The sequence below is a fragment of the Lactuca saligna genome, chromosome 8 (assembly GCF_052625555.1).
Source record: "Lactuca saligna cultivar CGN05327 chromosome 8, ASM5262555v1, whole genome shotgun sequence".
Lineage (NCBI taxonomy): Eukaryota > Viridiplantae > Streptophyta > Magnoliopsida > Asterales > Asteraceae > Lactuca > Lactuca saligna.
The window spans coordinates 8,030,838-8,053,584 of NC_136424.1; the positions used below are offsets into that span (position 1 = coordinate 8,030,838).

A 22,747-nucleotide genomic window follows, 5' to 3' on the forward strand; every position below is an offset into this window, starting at 1 on the left:
TAAAAATAAAACATAATTGTATTCTTTAAAACATTTATAAACGAGTTTAACAAAACTAGTCGAAAGTTGACAACTGAAAGCTAAAAATTGTAGTTTTATTTGTATAAATATTTGATTAACTTTTAAACATATAAAACTAAAAAAACAAAAAACTCAAAGCTCTTAAGCTTTTTTTATCGGGTTTCTGTTTTTATAAAAATTAAAAACTAAAACTTCATAAAACTCTTAAAAGCTACAGTTGTTTGATTGAAGGTTCAAGCTTTTAAGAAGAAACGACAAATATAAAAGCTGCGTAAGTTTTGGTGTAGGTTTAAGAATAATACAATCTTACAAACATCCAATAAAAAAAAAATAAAAAAATGGTTAAAAAGAAAAAGTTTTGGTTGGACAGGAAGAACCAAGTTGCCTCAATTTTACCGAGAGGCGAGAAACACTATATTTGGCGGCTTCTCATGAGTGATGAGTGCATATTTATATTTTAATTACCACATTTTCTTATTTCTAGAAAAAAAAAAAAAAAAAACAAACAAAGACACTGACTGACTCCAATAAATATATAAATACAAAAATATAATAATTGTCTAAAATATATATAAACTCTGTGTTCTGTTCGTTGTACATTCATTTTCATTTAGTTTTCATCTCTACCTTCTACTCTTCTCCAGAATATTAGAATAGAAGATTTATTCTGTTTTTTTTTTTTTTTTTTAAATCCCACCATTATTACTCATTTCCTTATATTCCCATCTACATTCGTTTTGTGTTTCAAAGTAGATCTAAAATTTGTCAAAACTTCTTTGTGTGTGTGTGTAATTTTTTTTTCTTTTATTTTTCTTTTTGTCCGAAATGGGTTTTGTTATATATGACACCATCAAGATCTTTGCAAAGTCAATGCTTTGATCTGAGTTCCTTCCTGCTTATTTTCCGGTGAATCTGAGTCAACGATGATGCGTATGAGAACTAAAACAACAGAGTTGACTTCCATGAAAGGGAGCTCAGCCGTCTCAGCCACAAGAGACGGCGGCGATGAAGACGAATTGGAGGTCCGGCCGGGAGGAATGCTGGTTCAGAAGCGAGACCCGAATGAAGTACAAACCCGCGTTCCTCCACCAACCATTCGAGTTCGGGTCAAATACATGTCAATATACCACGAAATGATTATCAGTTCTCAAGCGACATTTGGTAATAATAAAGCTATTATAGTTAGTGTGTGATAATGGAATTAGTGTATCCCCAAATTCAATTTATGATTGGGTTTTGTTACAGGAGAATTGAAGAAGATGTTAACCGGTCCAACCGGATTACACCATGAAGATCAAAAGATCATATATAAAGATAAAGAAAGGGCCTCCAAAACGTATCTCGATGTTGTCGGCGTAAAAGATAAATCAAAAATGGTATTGGAAGAAGACGCAATAAGCAAAGAGAAAAGGTATCTCGAAGCTCGAAAGAACGCCAAAATTGAAAAGGCGGCTAAATTGTTATCGGAGATTAGCCTGGAAGTCGATAGACTCGCCGGCCAGTTGTCGGCGCTTGAATCCGTTATCTCTAAAGGAGGAAACGTGGCGGAGAAGATGGTGTCGAATCTGATCGAGTTATTCATGAATCAATTGATTAAATTAGATGAAATTAAAATCGACGGCGATGTAAATTTGAAGAAGAAAAAACAGGTTAGTTCTTATTTCTTAATTGATAATTTGATTTTCTCTTTGATTTTTGGATAAATATGTCCATATTGTGAAATTTACAGGTGGAAAGAGTTCAGAGATACGTTGAAACTCTAGACGTTATGAAGGTGAAAAACGCAAGGAATCAAGTACCCAAACAGCAGCCACCGCCACCGACACCACCGACGACCACCAACGGCCACCAATCTAGGCGTAAATTTACACCAACTACGGTGGCGCATCAACATCAAGAGCCGTCGAGCAAGAACACATCAGGGGCAGTTGTGGTAACCACACAATGGGAGACTTTTGATTCCTTGCCGACAATTTTTTCGGCCCCACCATCGTCAACATCAACATCAACATCAACCACCACTCAAACAATACAACCACATTTCAATTGGGATTTGCTCTAAAAACTAAAAAAGTAGTTCAAATTGTTTGTTTTAATGCGTGACTGTATGTGTGTGTGTGTGTGAACTGTGTTCGCGTGTCTTTTGTATTTTTCTTCCATTCTTTTCTGTATCTAGATTTCTTTCGCGTGCCATTTCTATCTCAAAATAAAAGAAATCACTACGAGTCTATTACGACTTTTTTTTTTTTTTTTTTGGTTATATCATCATCTTTCCTAATTGAGAAGGTAAACTTCGATTAGTTATTTCCTGTTATAACTAAACAGGATCATTGTTTTATGCGTTGTTTAAGGAAAAAGACAAAAAGAAGTGGCTAATGAAATAACTAATCCCCCTAAATGATAAAAAGATAAAACCATGTAAAGGTGGGGGTGGTGGGAGGAGGCAGAAATAGCAAGCTATGGAGTAGTTTAAGCACTTAGAATATGATGATGTGTTACCAAAAATGATTAGAGCACTTTTTTTTCCATATCTGGAAATAAAAAAGTTGCATCTTTTTACACTTTTGGGAACTTGGATTCCAAGACATCGACTTAATAAGACCACACATTAACAGGTGGTAATGGTAGTGAAGAAAAATTTGCAATGATTATTGTTGAAACTTAAACCAACTTGAGTTTCCCTGAAAAAGAAGAAGATTATATTACAATATTACAATAATCTCCTTTTAATATAAGTTTATAAATAGCTAAGCTTTGGACATCTGTATTTACACATACATGGATCATGATGAGTTTCTAGCTTAATTTAGTAGCACTATGGGACTTCATGATTGAGGTATACTGACAGGTGGTATTCAGTGTTTGAATAACGTAGTGTGATATAGTAATAGTGATATATAATTCATCTTTTGGTTTTTTTTTTAGGAGTGGAGGTTGCTGTGGTCCTAAGTACTCAAGCTTTTTAGCCATGGTATGGAGATGTTAACTATGAATGTCCTCTTCTGTTTCTATTTCCAAGATTTTTGAAAAGTAACTGGACCATTTGCCTTAACTGGTTGCTACAAATTTTATACATACCATGTGATTTGACAAATTTATCGATTGCTTGTGAAGAATTCCAAGGGTCCAAATCATGTAAATGTCTTTGTCGGATAAAATTCCAAGAGTGATTAGACTTGTGAAACTCGTGATCCACCTAATAAGACATTCAATAGAAAAAAACACAGACTAAGAGGGTCACATATATTCTAGGGCTCAAGTAACAGAGAATGTACTACACCATCTACGAACTACAGTTAACGATTTCAACAATCAACAGTGATAGAAAGCTCGTTGTCTAGACAAATTTGACATTTCACGATATTTTATACCAATCAAACGTATGGAAACAAAGTAATATGTACGATTAAAGTACGTATTTTATCGCAAAACAGCGGATTTTGCAGAGAAATATTAAACAAATGAATCAGAAAGGGAAATTGTACCTTAGAAATCAATCGATGATTCTGAATCCGTAATAAACACGACGTGAGAAGTCGATTTTACCTAAAAATCGAGTAGATTTCATAACAGAAACAACAAAATACCTCATAGGCTTAGAAAAATTCGCGGGAGTCAGGCGAGGGGTTTTGACTTTTGATTTTGGACGAACTCATTGCGAGCTTTATGGGCCTATGATGGACAAAACTAATGATTAGCCCATTCTTTCATATTATCTTTTAGCCCAAAAGGCCAGTTTAGTTTCGTATTCTTGTTATTTAGTTTCTGTTGAACTCTAATTATAATTATAATTATAATAAATAATAAACGAAAAATCTGTATCACTATCAACACATTTTTAAATGGAAATCGGTTGTTTGATAATTAATTTTATAAGCAGTCTGAATGGTAGAAAATAGTTTCTTTTTCACCTTATATATATAATTTAGTGATAAAATAAAAAATAAAAATTATTTTAACTTTATTTATCATTTAGAAATAAAACGGTTTGGAAAGTATTAAAATTGAAACAAAGAAATGTTAATTCAATATAGAAAGAATTAATCCTCTAATCTAATAAATAAGTACTAAATTGCCACGTGGCAACAGGGCCGTTCCAAATCAATATGAGGCCCGGGGCAAAACCAAAAAATTAGGCCCTTCAAAATTTAATAATAACAAACAATAATTCAATGATTTTGGTGGAGATGAGTACCGGATGAATAATTATTAAATTATATATATATATATATATATATATATATATATATATATATACACGGAAAAATATTGGATCGTGTTTAAAGGATTTGATTTAGAAAAACTAATGACAAAACAAAATAAAAAAAATAAAATTGAACAATCGAACAACTCAACCATTTTGACAAACGGTTAGTTTAGTGTTTGAAAAAAAAATGTTTTTGGGTAAAAAAAAACACTTATGTTGACGAAGACTATAAAACAATTGAAGAATGACCGATTTAACCTGTAAGTTACTATGATTTTTGTTTAAAAAAACCTATAAATAATAGTTATTATACATTAAAAGACGGTGTAAAATTAAAAATCTCATATATATAAACAGAAAAATTATACATGATAATTTGCCATAAAAATACTAAAGTTTAAAAATGAAATGATTATTTGGGTGCTTTGTCAAAAATCAAAAAGAGTAAAAAAAAACATATTTCTATAATTTGGATGATTTATGTGTATTAAAAAAATGTTTGGATGGTTTGTCAAAAATAAAAAAGAGTTAAAAATAACCATTTCTATAATTTGGATGATTTATGTATATTAAAAAAAGAATATAAAAGTCATTTTTGTAATTTTGATTTCAATTCATTAAAGTTGGGAGGTATGATTCAAATGTAAATTCTTTAACGTATTAAAAAACATGTAAAAAAAAGATTTATAATACTAGTATGATTATGATATTTAATAAAAGAAAAGGGGCCCCTTACAAAAGTTAATAAGAAGTTTCGAACCTTGAAAAATCAGTAAATTGAAGAGCTTAAAACAAGCGCTTGTGACTAGGGCTGTAATCGAACTGAACATTCGGCAAACCTTTCGTGAACTGTTCGGCGGGAAGTTCGTTTATGTTCGTTTATTTAATAAATGAACGAACATGAACAAAAATTATCGTTCGTTTAGTTAAATGAACGAACATAAACAATGGTCTCGTTCGTTCATTTATGTTCGTGAACGTTCGTTTATGATGTTCATTTACGTTCGTTTAAGTTTATTTATATTCATCTATATTCAATTCTTTTTTATTATATTGTTATATTATATGTTTGTTTATGTTCATATATGTTCAATTGTGTTTTTTTTATCTTTGTTCGTTTATGTTCGTTTAACATGTTCACGAACATAAACGAACGAACATGAACAAAGTATTTTGTTAAACGAACGAACATGAACAAGAAAATCTCGTTCGTTTATCCGTTCGTGTTCGTTTGTTGTTCGGCTAACTTAAACGAACAAACATGAACAAGACCTTGTTCGTGTTCGTTTGGTTCGTTTACAGCCCTACTTGTGACTAAGTGAATTACCGGAACTTCGATAATATTTTTAACAATAATCATATCTATATAATATCAAACATAAGTAATTTTGGGGCCCCAAAAATATTGAGGCCCGGGGACGTCGCCGAACTTGCCCACCCTATTGGGTCGGGCCTGCCGTGGCAATCATTGAGAACCCTCCCATCTAATTTTTCCGCTCAAATAACCAATGTGAATTTCCGACTTTACTCTTGAGATCGAAAGTATCCTTCTGGCATCTTAGCTTCCTTTTTTCCTGGTCATTCCACTTTGATTTCGTCTTCTCTTTCTATTCAAATTCAAAACTCAAATAAAAAAAATAGTGAAATCATTCTTCAATCACCCCTTATCACGCCTCTTCCTCCTTTAATTTCTCTTTCGGTTTTGGAAACCAAATCTCCATTATATACGCCAAGCCATAGCTAGCTATATTAATGTTGTCATCCTCTTTTGAAATCTTCATTTTTTTTCTCCAATGACCACAAACTTCGATCACTACAGTCTTCTTTTGTTTTTTATTTTTGTAGATTTTTCTATTGGTTATGGACTTCAAGAGTAGGTATGTATTTTCTCTCCATTTATATTAATTTTGATTTTTGAATTCCTTTTATTTTCTATCCACAAAACTTTTTTGATTTTGAGATTTATGAAATCTCTCTGAATCTTTGATTATTAGCCCAATTTTGATCATATTTTTCCATGAATCGTTCTTACAAGAGAAACCACCTCTTTTTTCTACATTGCTCATGATTCTTAACTTTTTTTGGTATTTGAATTTTGTAGGGTTTTTAATCGAACCCTAATCCCCACCATGAATAACCTCAAATTGATGGCACATTACTGCTATGGTGGTATGTGGGTAATCAATTATGTACTCAATCATTATACTACTTTTGAAGTTTGTAATTGATATGTCTATGCAGTTCGGTAAATTTCTCTCTACATCTCCAGAAATCAATGACCAAATCGTATCCAAAATTCAATCTACAGGTAGGGCTCAATTCCTGCTTTTAATGGATTACTAATACACCTCTGCCACCACCATCTATAAACACTCAGCACTTCAATTTCTCTTCAATCAAGATTCTTCATCTTCCTCACAAAGCCAATCTAGTCCTCGAACCCAATTAGGTCAAGGTCAATATATTGTTTGTGGTTATGAATCACTTTGAATTTTTGATTAGTTCTCTGATGGGTTCGATCTAAGATTTTAAAGGGAAAATGATTTTCTTATAAACTTCAATCGAGTTACAAGCATCGGTAATTGGTTTGAATTGTACAAGGGGCATGTCAAACCTAACATGATTTGTTTCTCTATTGTGTTTCAAAATTTTATGGTATTTTTAAAATTGATATCAACTTACATTTTATTTTCTGAACAACATAATTATCCTAATTTATACAAGAAGATTATGTTAAGAATGCAATACAAGATGCATGGTTTGAAGCAAAGTAAAAATTTATGAGTAAATCGATCTACCAACTGCCATGTTAGTAAGTTTTTTCTTGAATTGACGATCTAGGTAAATGATTATTTTTTTGTATATCAGTATCATCTTTTTAACTTAATATTTCCCTACTAAAATCTTTATTTTGACAAATTGCATCCAGAAAAGATAAGTAGTTTAAATATATGGGAAAATGAAATGGACATAATGATTTTTCTAAATGATGCTCTGGTCATGGAAGTCTAATCTTTAGGTTCGGATTATAACATAATTTGATATTTGAATGGGTTTTGCAAGAAAATGGTTATCACACACCAAATCATTTTTTTGGGTATACCAGTACCAATTTTTATAGCTCAATATTTTGCAGTTGTCATTACTTTTTATTCCGTTTTAAATGTTTTACATATTAAATTTATAAATTTAATAATGGTTTTTGTTTCTTCTATTTAGTAGAGAACTTGAAAACATCTTCTCCCTTTTAATTATATTATGGACCATTTTGCCCTTGGTGCGGCTTTGGTGTTTTCCTCCAATTTTGGTATTGATATGGTTTTAACTAAAGACTAAGAGTTACCCTATGTATTTGTTAAGCGAAAAGTTCCTCCCTTGGCGAGAGAAGACCGTTTGATCCAATACTTGACCATATTGCCCCTGGTGTTGCTTTGTGGCTTTGGTGAAATTAATCACGTGCTTCCCATGTTTACAAACAAAGATATCAAGGTTTATTGATTTTCCTTGTAATGCTTGGATTCAACACTTTAGTTCTTATCTCCTGTTTGTTGATCAGTGAGCAAACACTGCCTTTTTTGTGCTTTGTGCTTTGGTTTGTTGATATTAGTTGTTACTTTTTCCCTTTTATATTTATCTGTACCAATTCTTTGTATTGTTCCATCCACCAGCTAGTCAATTAATTTTAATTTTAATATATTGCCTTTCAAAAAAATGTAATAGTGGCTTTCAAATCCTTTATGCCCTTGAAAAGAGCAGCGCATATAAACTTCGTATATTTTGTGGTAATGGAGTCTTATAATCAAATATGAAATTCGTATCCTATGTTTAATTTTCCTGATTATTGTATGCACAAAACCGGGAGACTTTTGTTAGAGATCCTATTCCTAAATAAATATGCCTCCACTTAACGTATTGGCACATGGCTGCCCCACTAACTTGACTTCTTACATGATCACAATAGGAGAGTTTAGTTACTATAATTTCTCTTTCATATTTTAAAAGTATTATTTTCAATATTGTACTTATATATTTGTGTTTTGTCTTTCAAATTTTAATATATATATATATATATATATATATATATATATATATATATATATATATATATATATATATATATATATATATATATGTGAAAAGAAGATGATATGATAAATAGAATGTTAACTATTGGTGCTTTCAATGTGTTTATGTGACATCCCCAAAATCACGATCAGAAAATACCGATTTCATTTATACTTTTTAAAATAATTTCAGAGTAATCCTTTTGATTTAAAAGTGTTGCGGAATTTGTTCCCAAAACAAAACATGATAAAATAATATTTATCAAAGCATTTCATCAAGAGATGCATTTTCATTATATAATTAAAACTCGGGGTGTCATGTTCCGATACAGACCATAAATCATAAACGATAACATTACAAATCATTCAACAAATATATACATATACAGACTTGTAAACAAAACAACTCGATGATTCATCCATCTTACGCCCTTGCGCCACTTCCTGTAATACAAATAAAACTGAGTGGGTCAGGCTTGGGAGCCTGGTGAGCATATAGGGTTTTCAACCCACAATAAATAAATTATATTTAATTTCACCAACCAATCACTATCCCGATTACCCATTCCCGTTATCCTCACTTTACGTCCCTAAAACAACATCTATCTCAAGGGACCTAATCTAGGATTTTCATCGGGACGAACATTACTGCTAAGGGGTTTCCTCAACAATAGATATCCTAAAGGCAAACATGAGGGGGATAGAGTACACCGGTGAACACATCGTTCACAACACCTACAGGTTATAAACCTGCTAGCGTTCCACGAGACTGTCTAGAAGGAGTCTGTGGTCGTTATCCATACTCCGCTGAATAACTAGGTCAACAACAACAATATCGAGGCCTCTCATCTGTTTATTACACACCAACTATCTACCCATGTTCTACCCAACATATTAGTAGATAAAAATATACATTTTTATACATAATTTAAAACCTGTATATCATTTTCATTACATATATATTCCACATAACAGATGAGGCACACCCACATAGCACGTATTTCATAGAAAACAAATCAGATCCATGAGATAGAAGAAAGTGAATATACATTCACACACATAACAACAAAATATACACATAACACGTATTTTGTATAAAATACTTCATAATTATGCGTTAGAAGAAAGTAACTACACACTCACTTGATCAGAAGATGATCGGACAACACTACGGCTTGTAGAAGTAGTATTCTTCGGTAGATCTGGAAGATCTTCACAAAAACCGGACTCCTCGCGGGCAGAGCTTCGGCTCGGGATTTGCACTTCTCGGGATCTTCGGGGCCTCGGGACTTGCTTCGGGGCTCGGGAATGATACCGGGGCTTCGGGATATCTCTTGCACTAAAAACGATGCAAAAACGCGAAAAAACGGGAAGAAATGAGCAACTGAATCGGCTGCACTCGACTTCCTTTTATAGGGGTTGGATCTGCGATTTACGCGGGGCGTAATTTTAGGTTACGCGGGGCGTAACGATGATAAGGTCGTTGATTCCCCTCATGGATAATATCGGCCAATATATATTTAAATTAAATATCGAAAATATTTAATAAACTTCAAAAATTCATATCTTCCTCATACGAACTCCGTTTTTGATGTTCTTTATATCCACGCGTAGGTGAGACTACAATCTACAACTTTCATTTAGACTCCGTCGGCTAATTTTGAATTTATTTTTATTATTTATTTTTAGTAGGCCGGGACAGGAAAACTCCGTTATAAAATCATAACTTTTTTATCCGACGTCCGTTTTCGCCTATCTTTTCATCGTTTTACTCCTATTAATGAGACCTTCGATTCTCATTTACATTGTTTCGGCTAAAAACCGCTCGGTCTCAAATCGAGCATTCGGGCTGCATACCGCTAAGTCGAAACTTCGAAAAATCATAACTTCCTCATACGAAGTCAGATTTGGGCGTTCTTTTTATGCACGCTCATGGTTTAACGTATTCTAAGACTTTCATTTAGATTGCTAAGACTAAATATTGCTCTAACGTAAATTCACTTTTTACGTCGCGCTGTGTCGTGTCGGTTCTGTCGCGAAACTTCGACAGGTCATAACTTCTTCGTTATAACTCGGATTTCGGCATTCTTTATATCATCGGAAACCTTGTTTCAACTACTACAACATTATCTAAAGATATCAAGTTTATTTTACACTTAAATTTTGACGCTTATTTTTATTCTTAATTAATCAAACCACATAATTAAGCAATTAAGCACAAAACACATAATACTCAAATAATACACTTATATTATTTCAAAACGGGTTACAAAGGTTAACCTAGACTATTACATTGTTAAAAATGGCAAGCCCACAAACACAGGCGTTACAGTTTATGTGTGTGTTTGTGTTTGAATATGTTATTATCAATGTTATTTTAATTTATCAACCGTGTAGCATACTGATTTCAATATTGTACTTATATTTTTGTGTTTTTTCTTTCAAATTTTAAATTATCACATTTTTTAAAAATAAAATTATCTAAATATTAATTTTAGATAATGACGATAACATTACCAATAACACATCTAATGTTGTATTTAAAGAAGTATTTGGAAATTTGTGATTTATAACAATTATTTAGAATATGCTATTACTAATTTTTAGTACTTTGAGTCCGGTTACATACTTATTTATGTAAAAGTTATACTTTAATAATTGTTTAATTTCATAAGTTGATATTAATTTTTTTTAATAAACCCGTGTAATACACGGATCTTCCACCTAATAAGATGAATATATCTATGCATCAAAAACTATTGTAAACAAACATAATAATTTAAATGGGCTTCCATTTGATATCCTAAAATCCAAAATGTGTTCCCAACCATCTACCGTGAGTATCTCTTTGCCCTTTTGGAATATATGTTAAAGACATCGAATTACGTTGCATATATTCTCTTGACCAATTCCCACAAATTCCCAATGTTAGAACTAGAATATGAAAAAAGAATAAAAAAATATAATGCATAAAAAAAACAAGGCCGCAATTATACCATTATCCTTACAGATAATTAGCCCCCACAACAATCGATGATGGGTTTGAATGACTACGATCCTCCCAAGACCTCATTGATTATAAAAATTATAGGCAGAGATTCGTGGAATTCTTTACATGAACATTTTCTATGATTATGGTTGAAGAATGTGAAAAAATGAACCGCAAAAAACAAGGATAAAATAAATGTATTTATACTTGACATTCCCAACAATTATGTCAATTCATGAACAGTCACAACGGTTTACAAAAAAAAAAAAAAAAAAAAAAAACAAACTGAAATTCAACTTTCCTTACAAAAATAATTGAAAAACTGTTAATGGAAAAGTTAACTCTCCGTTAATTTTAGGACTAAAAATGTAAGGATTTTTATGTGCATGTGCAAAGGTGCAAAGTGTTAATTTCTAATCTTTGATTATTAATATATAGTCCTTAGACTGTATAATATTATCAAACCCCCCTTTAGACTTAGCCACATTTTATGTTCCTTTCAAAATGTTTTTCAAACAATTCAAATGAGGTTCCGATTATTAACCCACAAAAGTTTTCGTCACACACCATTCCAATGTGGGATACTTTATTAAAACAAGAAAAATATCAACCACATAAAAACATGTGATAAATACTATATGTTCTATTAACAATATTCCACTTAGGATTTATCACAATTACTTGATTAATCAACTCTAGATCAATGCAGTTTTCGTTGGATTGTGTGTCAAAGCCCATAATTATAATTTATATGAACTTGAATTGATAGTAGCACACTCCTTTTGAGTTTCCCTCAAACCTAGCAGTGGACATGATATTTTGGAGAGAAAGAATGATTTATTATTTGATTAATAAATTGAAATAAATGATTTGTTAATATATTATGGAAATAATATATTAATTAGAAATAGTAATATTTAATTAATATTTAATCATAAATTAATTTGCATTAATTTGGTGATTAAAAGAATTAATTGAAAGTGTAGGGACTGAAGTGCAATTGTTCAATAGTAGAGCAATAGGCATTCTAAAACCCTCCATGAGGCTATGAACGGTTTTAAGGAGCCTTAGGATTTCTAGAATATCCCATGTGGATAATTAGAAAGCTGGATAATTACCCGGTTCAAGATAATATTATTATATTGGGTTTGGGCTTATCTAGGGATTCCTAAATGCAGTAGATAATGGCCCCTAGGGCTATGATTTTCGGCTACTCGTACCTTAGAAGAGTTAGGCCGAAATTCTGATCTTCTTCCCATCTCTCCTTAAAATCCTTCTTGCTTGTGTTGGGTGTGAACCATCAGAGACACGATATTTGTGGTGCTTGCTACCAAAAGCTTTGAAGAAGGAATTCACGATTATTTGCTACAACAATCATCAAGGTAAGTTTTCATTCTTATGATGTTTATAGGATGATAGCTCATAGTATGTTGCCTTTACATGAAAAACATAGATCCTTGATAGGTTGCATGTGTCCTAATCATTTGATTGTTAAATGTTTTCCTGCTTAGTGCATATAATTTTTGTAACCTACATTTTTCATCAATCAGAGCCTTATGGCCATATTTTATGTATTTGCACATTGGTGAATTGATCAATCAGAAGAAACTAAAATTTTCAAAAAATCACTGCTCACGACGTGAGCTTAGTCAGATACAAATTTTTTATGCTTATTTGCTTAATCTGCTTATATGTGATAATTATCTATAATATTTACTTGTCAAATCCGATTTTATTGGATATATCATGATAAAATAAAAGCCTAGATGTTAGGAGATAAATATTTGACATGATTAATATGATTGATTTTTTAAGTGTTTAAATAATTAATTTGGATATTAATTTAACTTAATAATTAATGTCAAATATTATTTGGTTTAATTTTAATTTAAATAATTTTTTAATTTTTGAGATTTAAAAATATAAACTAGTATCTTTGAAAAGTTTTAAAATTACACCTTATACTATATGTAGAATTAAATGTTTAATTATTTCTATACGTATAAGACTAAGTTAGTCGAACAACTAGTACACCTCTTACACGAAGCCGATAAATAAGGGGGATATAAAGAAACTGCCTATAAAATGGTAGTTGAATAAGTGTCCACTCTCACCCACCACTTCGTTGATTGGTGGGGGTCGTTAGTCGAACGTAGGACAAATTAATTCTCATTAATAAGTATAATGCGATTAAAATTAACTAAACCTTTTATTAAAATTCTCAATCTTAGTTACTTTAGGAAAAATATGAATTTGTGTGCTAACCCATGAAATTGCACATTGCACTTTATAAGTCGTTATTGGAGTGTGTGTGGTTAACTTACACACTAATTGGGACTAATAAAGAGTGGCAATGGGTGTCTCGAAAATTATCATTGATTAATGGAGCGTGTGTGGTTAACCAACATATTAAAAGGGATGACAAAGGACATCGAGAGTGCCAAGCTACATTTCATGGTTATTCACATCTTGTTTGTGACCCTCGGCATCACAGTCACAAATGGAAGAGCATAATGGAGATTAAACATATCATTGAAGAGTTTCAATGAATCTTAAAAGATCTAGGAATTTCATTAAAACCTAATTCGTTCAAATTTCGTTTTCTTGTGGAGAAATTGGTAATTTGTCATTTACCTACCTTTATATAATTTACAATTAGATTACGGCATCGCTTTTCTAAGTTGTGAATTATCTAGTTTGATCCAATCCCTAATATTTCATTTTGGGTGTTATATTAAGGATTATTCTTATCTAAATAAAATCTATCTTTCTTTTATAGATGTGTACTCCAACTGATGCTTCTGGTTCCTCCCCCTCCTCCTCCTCCTCCTCCTCTAACAACAACCACTTTTCCTAGTTGAACATTTTCTTTAAGGTGCAATTGGATGACACCAACTACAATGACTGGATATGCAACATAAAAATGGCCATTCATTTTGAGGACAAGGAGTATGTCCTTGAGAGATCAGTGGATGAGATCGACGAAAAAAACGGCCACTCTTGTAAGAAACATTACAATGATGCAATAGAAGTTGCTTGCATCATGGTGGTCATGATGACTCCTGAATTGGAAAGACACTACGAGGATTATTGGTCATACGAGATGAATAAGGACCTTATGGAGAAGTACCATAAGCGAGATCGTCAAGAAAAGTACGAGGTAGTAAAGTCCCTCATAGCTAGCAAGATTAAAGAGGGAGAATCTATTAGCAGCCACATATAGAGTATGCAACGATACGTGGACAGGCTTGTCAAGATTAATGTGAATTTTGATGAAGAGTTGTCAATCAACATAGTGTAGAACTCCTTGTGATATTTTTGTGATCAATTCATATTTACCTATCATTTGAATAACAATGAAACTACTTTGTCTCAATTGCACAACCTCATGCAAACAACTTAAGCATGAATGAAGGGAAAAAGTTTTGCCTCCACTCTTGCTAGTGCTCTTGTTCTAGCCATTGGTCAAGGGAAAACGGAAAATAGGAAAGGTCCTCCCACGCAAAAGTGGAAGGGAAAGTAGTTGGTGTTGGATTTTGAGAATTCTAACACTCCTAAGTGTACATGTAACCGTAAATACCTTGGATATATGTTTTCTCTATTATACATGCAAATATTATGTGACATCCCATTTTCACGGCCAGAAAAGACCGATTTGTTTATGCTTGTTTTTAAAATCAGAGTACTCTTTTAAAGAAAACAGTTGCAAAATTTGTTCCCAAAACAAGATATGATAATAACTTATCAAAACATTTCTCGAAGAGAATGTATTTTCATTTAATAATAAAACCTCGGGATGTCATGTTTCGATACAGACATATAAGCATAAACAGAACTTACATTTAATTACACAATTGATTTATATCTCCTTTAAATCTCTCTGTGAAATATGTCTTCGTATTAATACCTGTGATACAAAGAAAACTGAGTGGGTCAGGCTTGGGAGCCTGGTGAGCATATAGGGTTTTCATCCCACAATGTTATATCATATATTTATAAATATAGAACATTCAAACTTGTACAATTTCACCATATAAAGGCAACTCTTATCCCACCACCCATCGATCCTCACAACGACACGATCTAAACTCTCGTATCTAAAATTTTCCTCTTTACCCGATCCCTACTCACGGATCTAAAACTATTATCTTCACCCGATCCATACTCACGGATCTAAAACTACCTGATCCATACTCACGGATCTAAAACTAACCTCCTGATCTGATCCATACTCCCGGATCAATAATTGTACCCAATCCATACTCCCGGAATAAGGACAATTAACTATACCCTAATCCTGATCTGATCCATACTCTCGGATCAATAACTGTGCCCAATCCATACTCCTGGACTAGGGACAATTAACTTAGTGTTAATCCATACTCCCGGACTAATAACAAGTTTTATCTCTTTACCTGATCCATACTCCCGGATCTAAAACTAACCTCTTGGTCTAATCCATACTCGCTGAATAACTAGATCAACAACAACAACATCGCGGCCTCTCATCTGTTTATCACACATCAACTATCTACCCATGTTCTACCCAACATATTAGTAGATAAAAATATATATTTTTATACATAGTTTAAAACCTGTATAACATTCTTATTCAATACCTATCCCACATAACAGATGAGGCATACCCACATAACAGGTATTTCATAGAGAATAAATCAGATCTATGAGATAAAAAAAAATGAATATACATTCACGCATATAACAAAAAAATATACACATAACATGTATTTTATATTAAATACTTAATAATTATGTGTTAGAAGAAAGTAACCACACACTCACTTGATTAGAAGATGATCGGACAGCACTACGACTTGTAGAAGTAGTATTCTTCAGCAGATCTGGAAGATCTTTACAAAAACCGGACTCCTCGCGGGCACAGCTTCGGCTCGTGAATCGCACTTCTCGGGATCTTCGGGGCCTCGGGACTTGCTTCGGGGCTCGGGAATGATACCGGGGCTTCGGGATGTTTCTTGCACGAAAAACGATGCAAAAACGCGAGAAAACGGGAAGAAATGAGCAAACTACTCGGCTGCCCTCAACACCCTTTTATAGGGGCTGGAAGGCCAATTTACATGGGGCGTAATCTTAGGTTACGCGGGGCGTAACCTGGATAAGCCCGGTGACTCCCCCCTTGGATAATATCGAAAATTTATATTTAAATAAAATATCGAAAATATTTAATAAACTTCAAAAATCCATATCTTCCTCATACGAACTCCGTTTTCGACGTTCTTTTTATCACCGCGTAGGTGAGACTACAATCTACAACTTTCATTTAGACTCCGTCGGCTAATTTTGAATTTATTTTTATTATTTATTTTTAGTAGGCCGGGACAGGAAAACTCCGTTATAAAATCATAACTTCTTTATCCGACGTCCGTTTTCGCCTATCTTTTTATCGTTTTACTCCTATTAACGATACCTTCAATTCTCATTTAGATTGTTTTGGCTAAAAACCGCTCGGTCTCAAATGAGCATTCGGGCTGCATACCGCTAAGTCGAAACTTCGAAAAATCATAACTTCCTCATACGAAGTCAGATTTGGGCGTTCTTTTTATGCACGCTCATGGTTTAACGTATTCTAAGACTTTCATTTAGATTTCTAAGGCTAAATATCGCTCTAACGTAAATTCACTTTTTACGTCGCGCTGTGTCGTGCCGGTTCTGTCGCAAAACTTCGACACGTCATAACTTCTTTGTTATAACTCGAATTTCGGCGTTCTTTATATGCACGGAAACCTTGTAACATATACTATAACTTAATTAAGATTATTCCTTCAAAATAATCTTCCATCAAAAAGTCATTTTTGACGCTTAACGTCTCTAATTGACTAGCCCGGATCTATGGGTGTTACATATTAATATTCCAAGGTATTACCCTATCTAGCATAGAATCTTTTGATACTTGGGTAATATAACAAGTTAGAATCATACCTTGTTGATGTAGCTTGTCTTCATGAAGTTTGAGTACCTAGTGCCCCAAGTGTGACACCTCAAATGGTTCACTCAACACTATGAACACTTGGAATAACCTTGAGAATAAGGATACTTTAGTTCTCTCTAGTGAAATCGGCATTGCCCTTTTTGTGTACACACACAAGTGCCCATTTCACCAACGAAGGACATCTTTATATAGTGTGGAGATTAGGGTTAAACCCATGAACCTTCATTTCATATTATCCATGGGTTAAACACTCCTTGGACTATCCATGAAAGCTTAGCCCAACCTAAATGAACTTGACCCATCACACATATATATCTAAGAGTCCATATTTAATTACTTCCTTTTGATCACTTAGTTAATTATAAATTAATTCTTGATGAATACTAATTAAATAATATGATTATATATTAATATATTAGAGCTTATAATATATTAATATAAATCACTAGTATCCTTTTTCCTCATCTTGTCTATCCAATTGTCCTGATGTCATACAACCCAAATGGACCATGTCGGGTCGGGTTAAGTCTTAACAATTATAGTTATGGACTTAGACATTAATCAGACAATCTCACACTTGGATAAGTCTAAAACTATTATTGAGTATGACTTCAAAGCCCCGACTAGCAATCGTATCTCTCAAAAGCTTCTGTCGAACTCTGACATATTAACTGAACTCTGATCTTGTCAATGACTTGTCCATTAGATAAAGAATAATATATTCCTTCATTCTAGATATCATATGGACTGAGACATGGATTATAAATCATTCTCTCTGTCCATTTGTTGTTTTCCCAATTTCCGATTTATGAAGACTGATTGATTGAACAGATCAAATCAGTCCTGGCTTGGCCAAGCACTCACATGTGTCATCATTAAATCATCGAGGGCCCACATATATCACTTTTATCCCGAAGATAAAAGGAATGGATAAACTTCAACTCATATGGCTTGTTCTACTACTTGTTGAATCATACACAAAGGCATGTTTTATAACATCGAGTTACCAATGCGTTTTCATTCAATCAATGTATAACCAACTCATAGTAACGAACTCATATCTCTAAGTTTGAACACTACTAGAAAAACAGTCTTTTACGACGCGCAATGCATGTCGTAAAACGCTCAGAAGACGTGCAAATGCATGTCAAGAAAGGCCCTATCATAAAGTGAGACGACACGCTTTTGCGCATTGTGACACACGCAATGCATATCATTAAAACACCTGTCAAGAAAAGTCATGTCATAAATGAAGATGACACACATTTTTACGTATCATAAATTTAAATGTTTAAAAAAAATATTTATATATTTATTAATTTTTAAATTAAATTTACATTTAATGTTTCATAATAAAAATAAAATATTATATACAAAAAATACAATGCATTGCATAAAATTTAACATCATACGATTCTATCTATTACAATATATAAATTTGCATTCATCTAATCTACTTTGAGTTTCATACAAAAAATCTATTTGATGCTACTTCTTCAATTTCCTTTATTAAAGGCTTCCATCATTAGTAGTACAACTAACAATTGAAATGAAGAATTCAACACTTTTATATCTGTAAAATAACATGAAAAAATAACACAACCTTGAATGAAATACTTATTTCACAAATAACTACAGTTTAAATCCTCACGAATGAAAACCACATGATATATAAAAACTATTAAAACCCTTACAAATGATAACCACATGAAAAAGAACTTGTATGAACTCCAAGAACGAATATAATTATCACCGTGACTTTTATAGTATTTATAGTATAAGATCAAGCCACATCATACCCTCAGACATGATGGATTAATCTCTATATAAAATTAAAACATATGTTAATGGTTGTAAATAAGACCCCCACTTTACCCATTAAATCCATTAAAAAATGAAGAGCAATCACCAATAGTCAAGTAAAGGATAAATCAAAATAAAGGGAGAAAAGGCAAATAAAGAATAACCCCCACCCAAACCGCTTCTACTTCCAGTAAAAGTAAAAGCTAACATGAATCTATACAAAAACCAATTGCGCTACTTAACTAACATATATCATTTACTACTGAACCTTATAAACAAAACATGCAGAAAAACAGAAAATCAAAATCAAAAATGAAAAAAAAAAAAAAAAAAAAAAAAAAACATAGATCGAGTAAACCCACTTCTAAGATGGATCTAAACAATATAAGGGATCTTTACCTGTGTGGGTCTTGAAAGATCAACATGAAATTGGGTTTTTTTTGTTCCTTATTAGTAAGTGGACCTGAAATAATTAAAGCACATGCATCAACAAACTAATGTACTATAACATTTAATCTTTTTATCTGACTGTGACCAACAAATGTCACCAAAGCAAAGCATAAAGAATTACAAATTGACCACCACCTAATGTAATTAAGATGAATGACTTCTAACTTCCAAGGTACAACTATTTAGTATAGTAGAGATACAAATTTCACTAGTTAAGAACTTTAACTTCAATATCTTCCCAATGGATACATCTAATAAATTAGGAAATAACTATGACCTTGGATTAAATGAACTCGGTATATTTCCTTCTTGGGAAAAGGCATATTATCACTAGAAACCAACAAAAAGGATAAAGCATATGGTGAAAGAAAACACAACAAAGAATCAGATTATATTATTCTGGGCATGAAAACACATGATTCAGGACCTGCAACTATTTTCTTTACTGGTTGGTGAAGCACAAACGCTCCAACAAGTAGAACAACCACTTTCAGAAAAGTTCCTCATGTTGAACCACCGATTAATTCATTACATGTTTCTAGTTTACTATTGCTAACCCTGCAACCACCAAACATTACTATAAACAAATCAGAAGAAGCAGAAGAGAAAAAAAAAAACAGATTATTTGTTATAGAACCGTTTGCTTGATAACAAAAAACCAACACAGAAAACACACATATTATCAACTCATAAATTCAACGAACCAAGTAATTTGTTTCAGAAGAAGAAAAAAAACATGTTCGTGATTGGTACGAACCTATCCTGTTCAAGAACATTTGAAGGCATCAGGCTTAGTTACCTGCTCTGATGATTCCGTGCCTGGGCTCGACAAACCATCCGCGTAAATGGTGGTGGTAGGGGGAGACAAAGATGGTTCTCAGAGTGATACCGACAGATTTCTTCATGAAGCATGTCAGAAGTTTTTAGGGCATGGTGCGTAAAAGGGAGTACGGGAGAAGGGTTTTTAAAGCACAATGCAAAAGAACTGATGGATATCTTGAGAAGGTGTGCGAGAGATTTAGGAGATGGTATGGAAGAGGGAGTACCAAAAGTTACATACCATGAAAAGAAGAGAACGAAACCAGAGGATGAGGAAGATCCCAACAACCGATTCTAAGATATTCTGCGCCAAAACGAAGATCCAAGCAACTGATTTATGCTTCGATGTATGAAGAATCAATGACTAAATCATCTTCCAATTATATAGAACTCAAGGGTTTTATGGAGATTCAGTTGTAGAGATGGCCGTGAATGCGTAGGAGATGGAAGCCAGAAGAAAATCAACCGATTATGGGTTTAGAAACTGAAGTGAGGGGTGATGTTGGTGAAGTCACCGATGATGTTTGAGGGGGGGCGGCGTAGAGAATCGTTCTTAGGGCTCAGGGAAAAGAGGGAAACAAAAATAGGGAAAAAAAAGAAGGCGGGCATTTCTAATTTTTAGGATTTCCACCTCCCGCTCTCGTAGCTACTAAATGAGGCGCGCTTTCACCCTAAAAATTATAAAACGACACCTAATTCTAGGTCACGCAAAAATGCATGACCTAAATCCTTTAAATTTTATTAGAGATGATGTTTCTTTTTACAATACCCACTTTTGCGTATCATAAATCAGTGAGTGTCATAAATTGTGTGTCCTTAATGGCCTGTTTTCTAGTAGTGGAAAAAATATAAGATATTATCGTCTGATGATCACTTGTGATAAAATCCATGAAGTAATTCCAATAAGCATGGGTTGAATCCAATACTCATAACTTATGAGCACTCATGAGTGTTGTAGCACCACTATGTCCAACATCTTAGACCTCTACAAGCCAACCCATGATAATTTTGATTCATATCTATTTCCAACATATGAACGACTGTGGATGGTTTGAATAACTCAATCATTCGGGAAGAATGACCTAGTTTATTCTGGAAGTCAAAACATGCAAAATGAAACACAATAATAATTGAATCTAGTATGGTATCAAACCTATGAATATAAATTAAACACTTTTTATTTATCACCATACTGATTACTCATTATTCATTGTTTCGGTTTTATCAACTTAATACTTGAATTAAAAACACTAGTTGTCCCATGCTCCAAGCATGTACACTATGTTTTTCTAAACAATAGCTTTGCCATACACTAAGTATGCACTCTATGTTTGTCTATGATCCTTACTTTGTGAAATAAACCAGTTGAACACAATTCCAGTGATTCTAATTTCACACTCCCAAATCCTTATCGAAAATGTAAGAATTCAAAATTCCTATCATTTATCTATATATGTTAGATTTTACACTTATATGCATTGATCCTCTTGTGATGATTATGCACAAAGTCACAAAGACTTGCAAAAGACATTACAGAGTATTCCAATGGAGATCAATTCCATTGGAAACATCCTTCTTGCATTAAGTTTTATAATCTTACATAGATTTAATAACTTCCATCTATGAAACATTCCCATTTTGACTATCAATTCTGAACAAGAGTTGCCTCTTTTCAGAATATGTCAATATGGTCCTTCCACAAATTAACACTATACTTCAAATTATCCCTGAGCAACCAATCTTTGGTAAACCTTAGATTATCCTCGAAAATTGCTTAATCATTTTAGTCAAATCCAATTCTAGACCTTTTCCCTTCTTAATGCCCCAAGTATGTGGAAAGTTTTAGAAATGATGAATATTATAGCACATGCAATCGATCCTATATCGGAAGCATATGGGACACGATTCATGATGTCTCACATAAAGACATGATTCTAGACCAGTCTTATGCTATAATATTTTTATTTGCCAAGTTCTCATAATTTAGATTATGAATAGGGATGCCGTAATCATAATCGAATTTTAGAGCGCAAATAATAGTCCCACATATAGAATTTCCTTATGTTGAGCCATTCCAACACAAAATTAGGATATAGATCCGGTAAGAAATTTTTTTTGGTAGGAAGGTAAGAAGTTTTTTTTCTACATATTTTTTTGACGAACAAAAAAAATGAATCACTAGATGATTCATTTGTTAGATGATTCACAAGAAAAAATTCTCAAAAAAACATCTTTATGATCCATTTTTAAGTAAATTAAGAAAAAAAATCACTTTTATGACAATTTTAGTGAATAACAACAAAATCATTATATAAATGAATCATCGAGATGTTTTTTTGAGAATTTTTCTTGTGAATCATCTTACAAATGAATCATCTAATGATTCATTTTGTTTGTTCGTGAAAAAAATATGTAGAAAAAAAACT

General features: G+C 32.7%; 1 protein-coding gene and 3 long non-coding RNA genes across 5 annotated transcripts; 2 read left to right on the forward strand and 2 right to left on the reverse strand.

Moving 5' to 3' along the window:
• Positions 1-624: 624 nt before the first annotated feature.
• LOC145010842 (uncharacterized) lies at positions 625-3,644 on the reverse strand. Its single transcript, XR_013663916.1, has 3 exons — positions 3,507-3,644; positions 3,100-3,217; positions 625-2,702 (listed from the first exon to the last, which is right to left on the reverse strand). It is a non-coding gene; the product is annotated as an uncharacterized LOC145010842 (long non-coding RNA).
• LOC145010841 (BAG family molecular chaperone regulator 2-like) lies at positions 637-2,251 on the forward strand. Its single transcript, XM_078969392.1, has 3 exons — positions 637-1,182; positions 1,267-1,670; positions 1,751-2,251. The coding sequence occupies exons 1-3, from the start codon at positions 945-947 to the stop codon at positions 2,081-2,083; spliced, it is 975 nt and encodes a 324-aa protein (XP_078825518.1). The 5' UTR covers positions 637-944; the 3' UTR covers positions 2,084-2,251.
• Positions 3,645-5,727: 2,083 nt separating the features above from the next.
• LOC145012605 (uncharacterized) lies at positions 5,728-7,922 on the forward strand. Its single transcript, XR_013664591.1, has 3 exons — positions 5,728-6,105; positions 6,330-6,536; positions 7,589-7,922. It is a non-coding gene; the product is annotated as an uncharacterized LOC145012605 (long non-coding RNA).
• Positions 7,923-18,661: 10,739 nt separating this feature from the next.
• Positions 18,662-20,899, reverse strand: LOC145012170 (uncharacterized). 2 transcript variants are annotated; one of them, XR_013664402.1, is made up of 4 exons: positions 20,302-20,899; positions 19,930-20,060; positions 19,452-19,515; positions 18,662-18,822 (listed from the first exon to the last, which is right to left on the reverse strand). It is a non-coding gene; the product is annotated as an uncharacterized LOC145012170 (long non-coding RNA). The 2 variants fall into 2 exon arrangements; XR_013664401.1 differs by having other exon boundaries at positions 20,260-20,899.
• Positions 20,900-22,747: the final 1,848 nt, after the last annotated feature.

Coding starts and splice junctions, on each gene's coding strand:
- LOC145010841 (XM_078969392.1), top strand. CDS start 945: ATGATGCGTATGAGAACTAAAACAACAGAGTTGACTTCCATGAAAGGG. Junction 1,183..1,266: donor CAGTTCTCAAGCGACATTTG/GTAATAATAAAG, acceptor GTTTTGTTACAG/GAGAATTGAAGAAGATGTTA. Junction 1,671..1,750: donor ATTTGAAGAAGAAAAAACAG/GTTAGTTCTTAT, acceptor TGAAATTTACAG/GTGGAAAGAGTTCAGAGATA.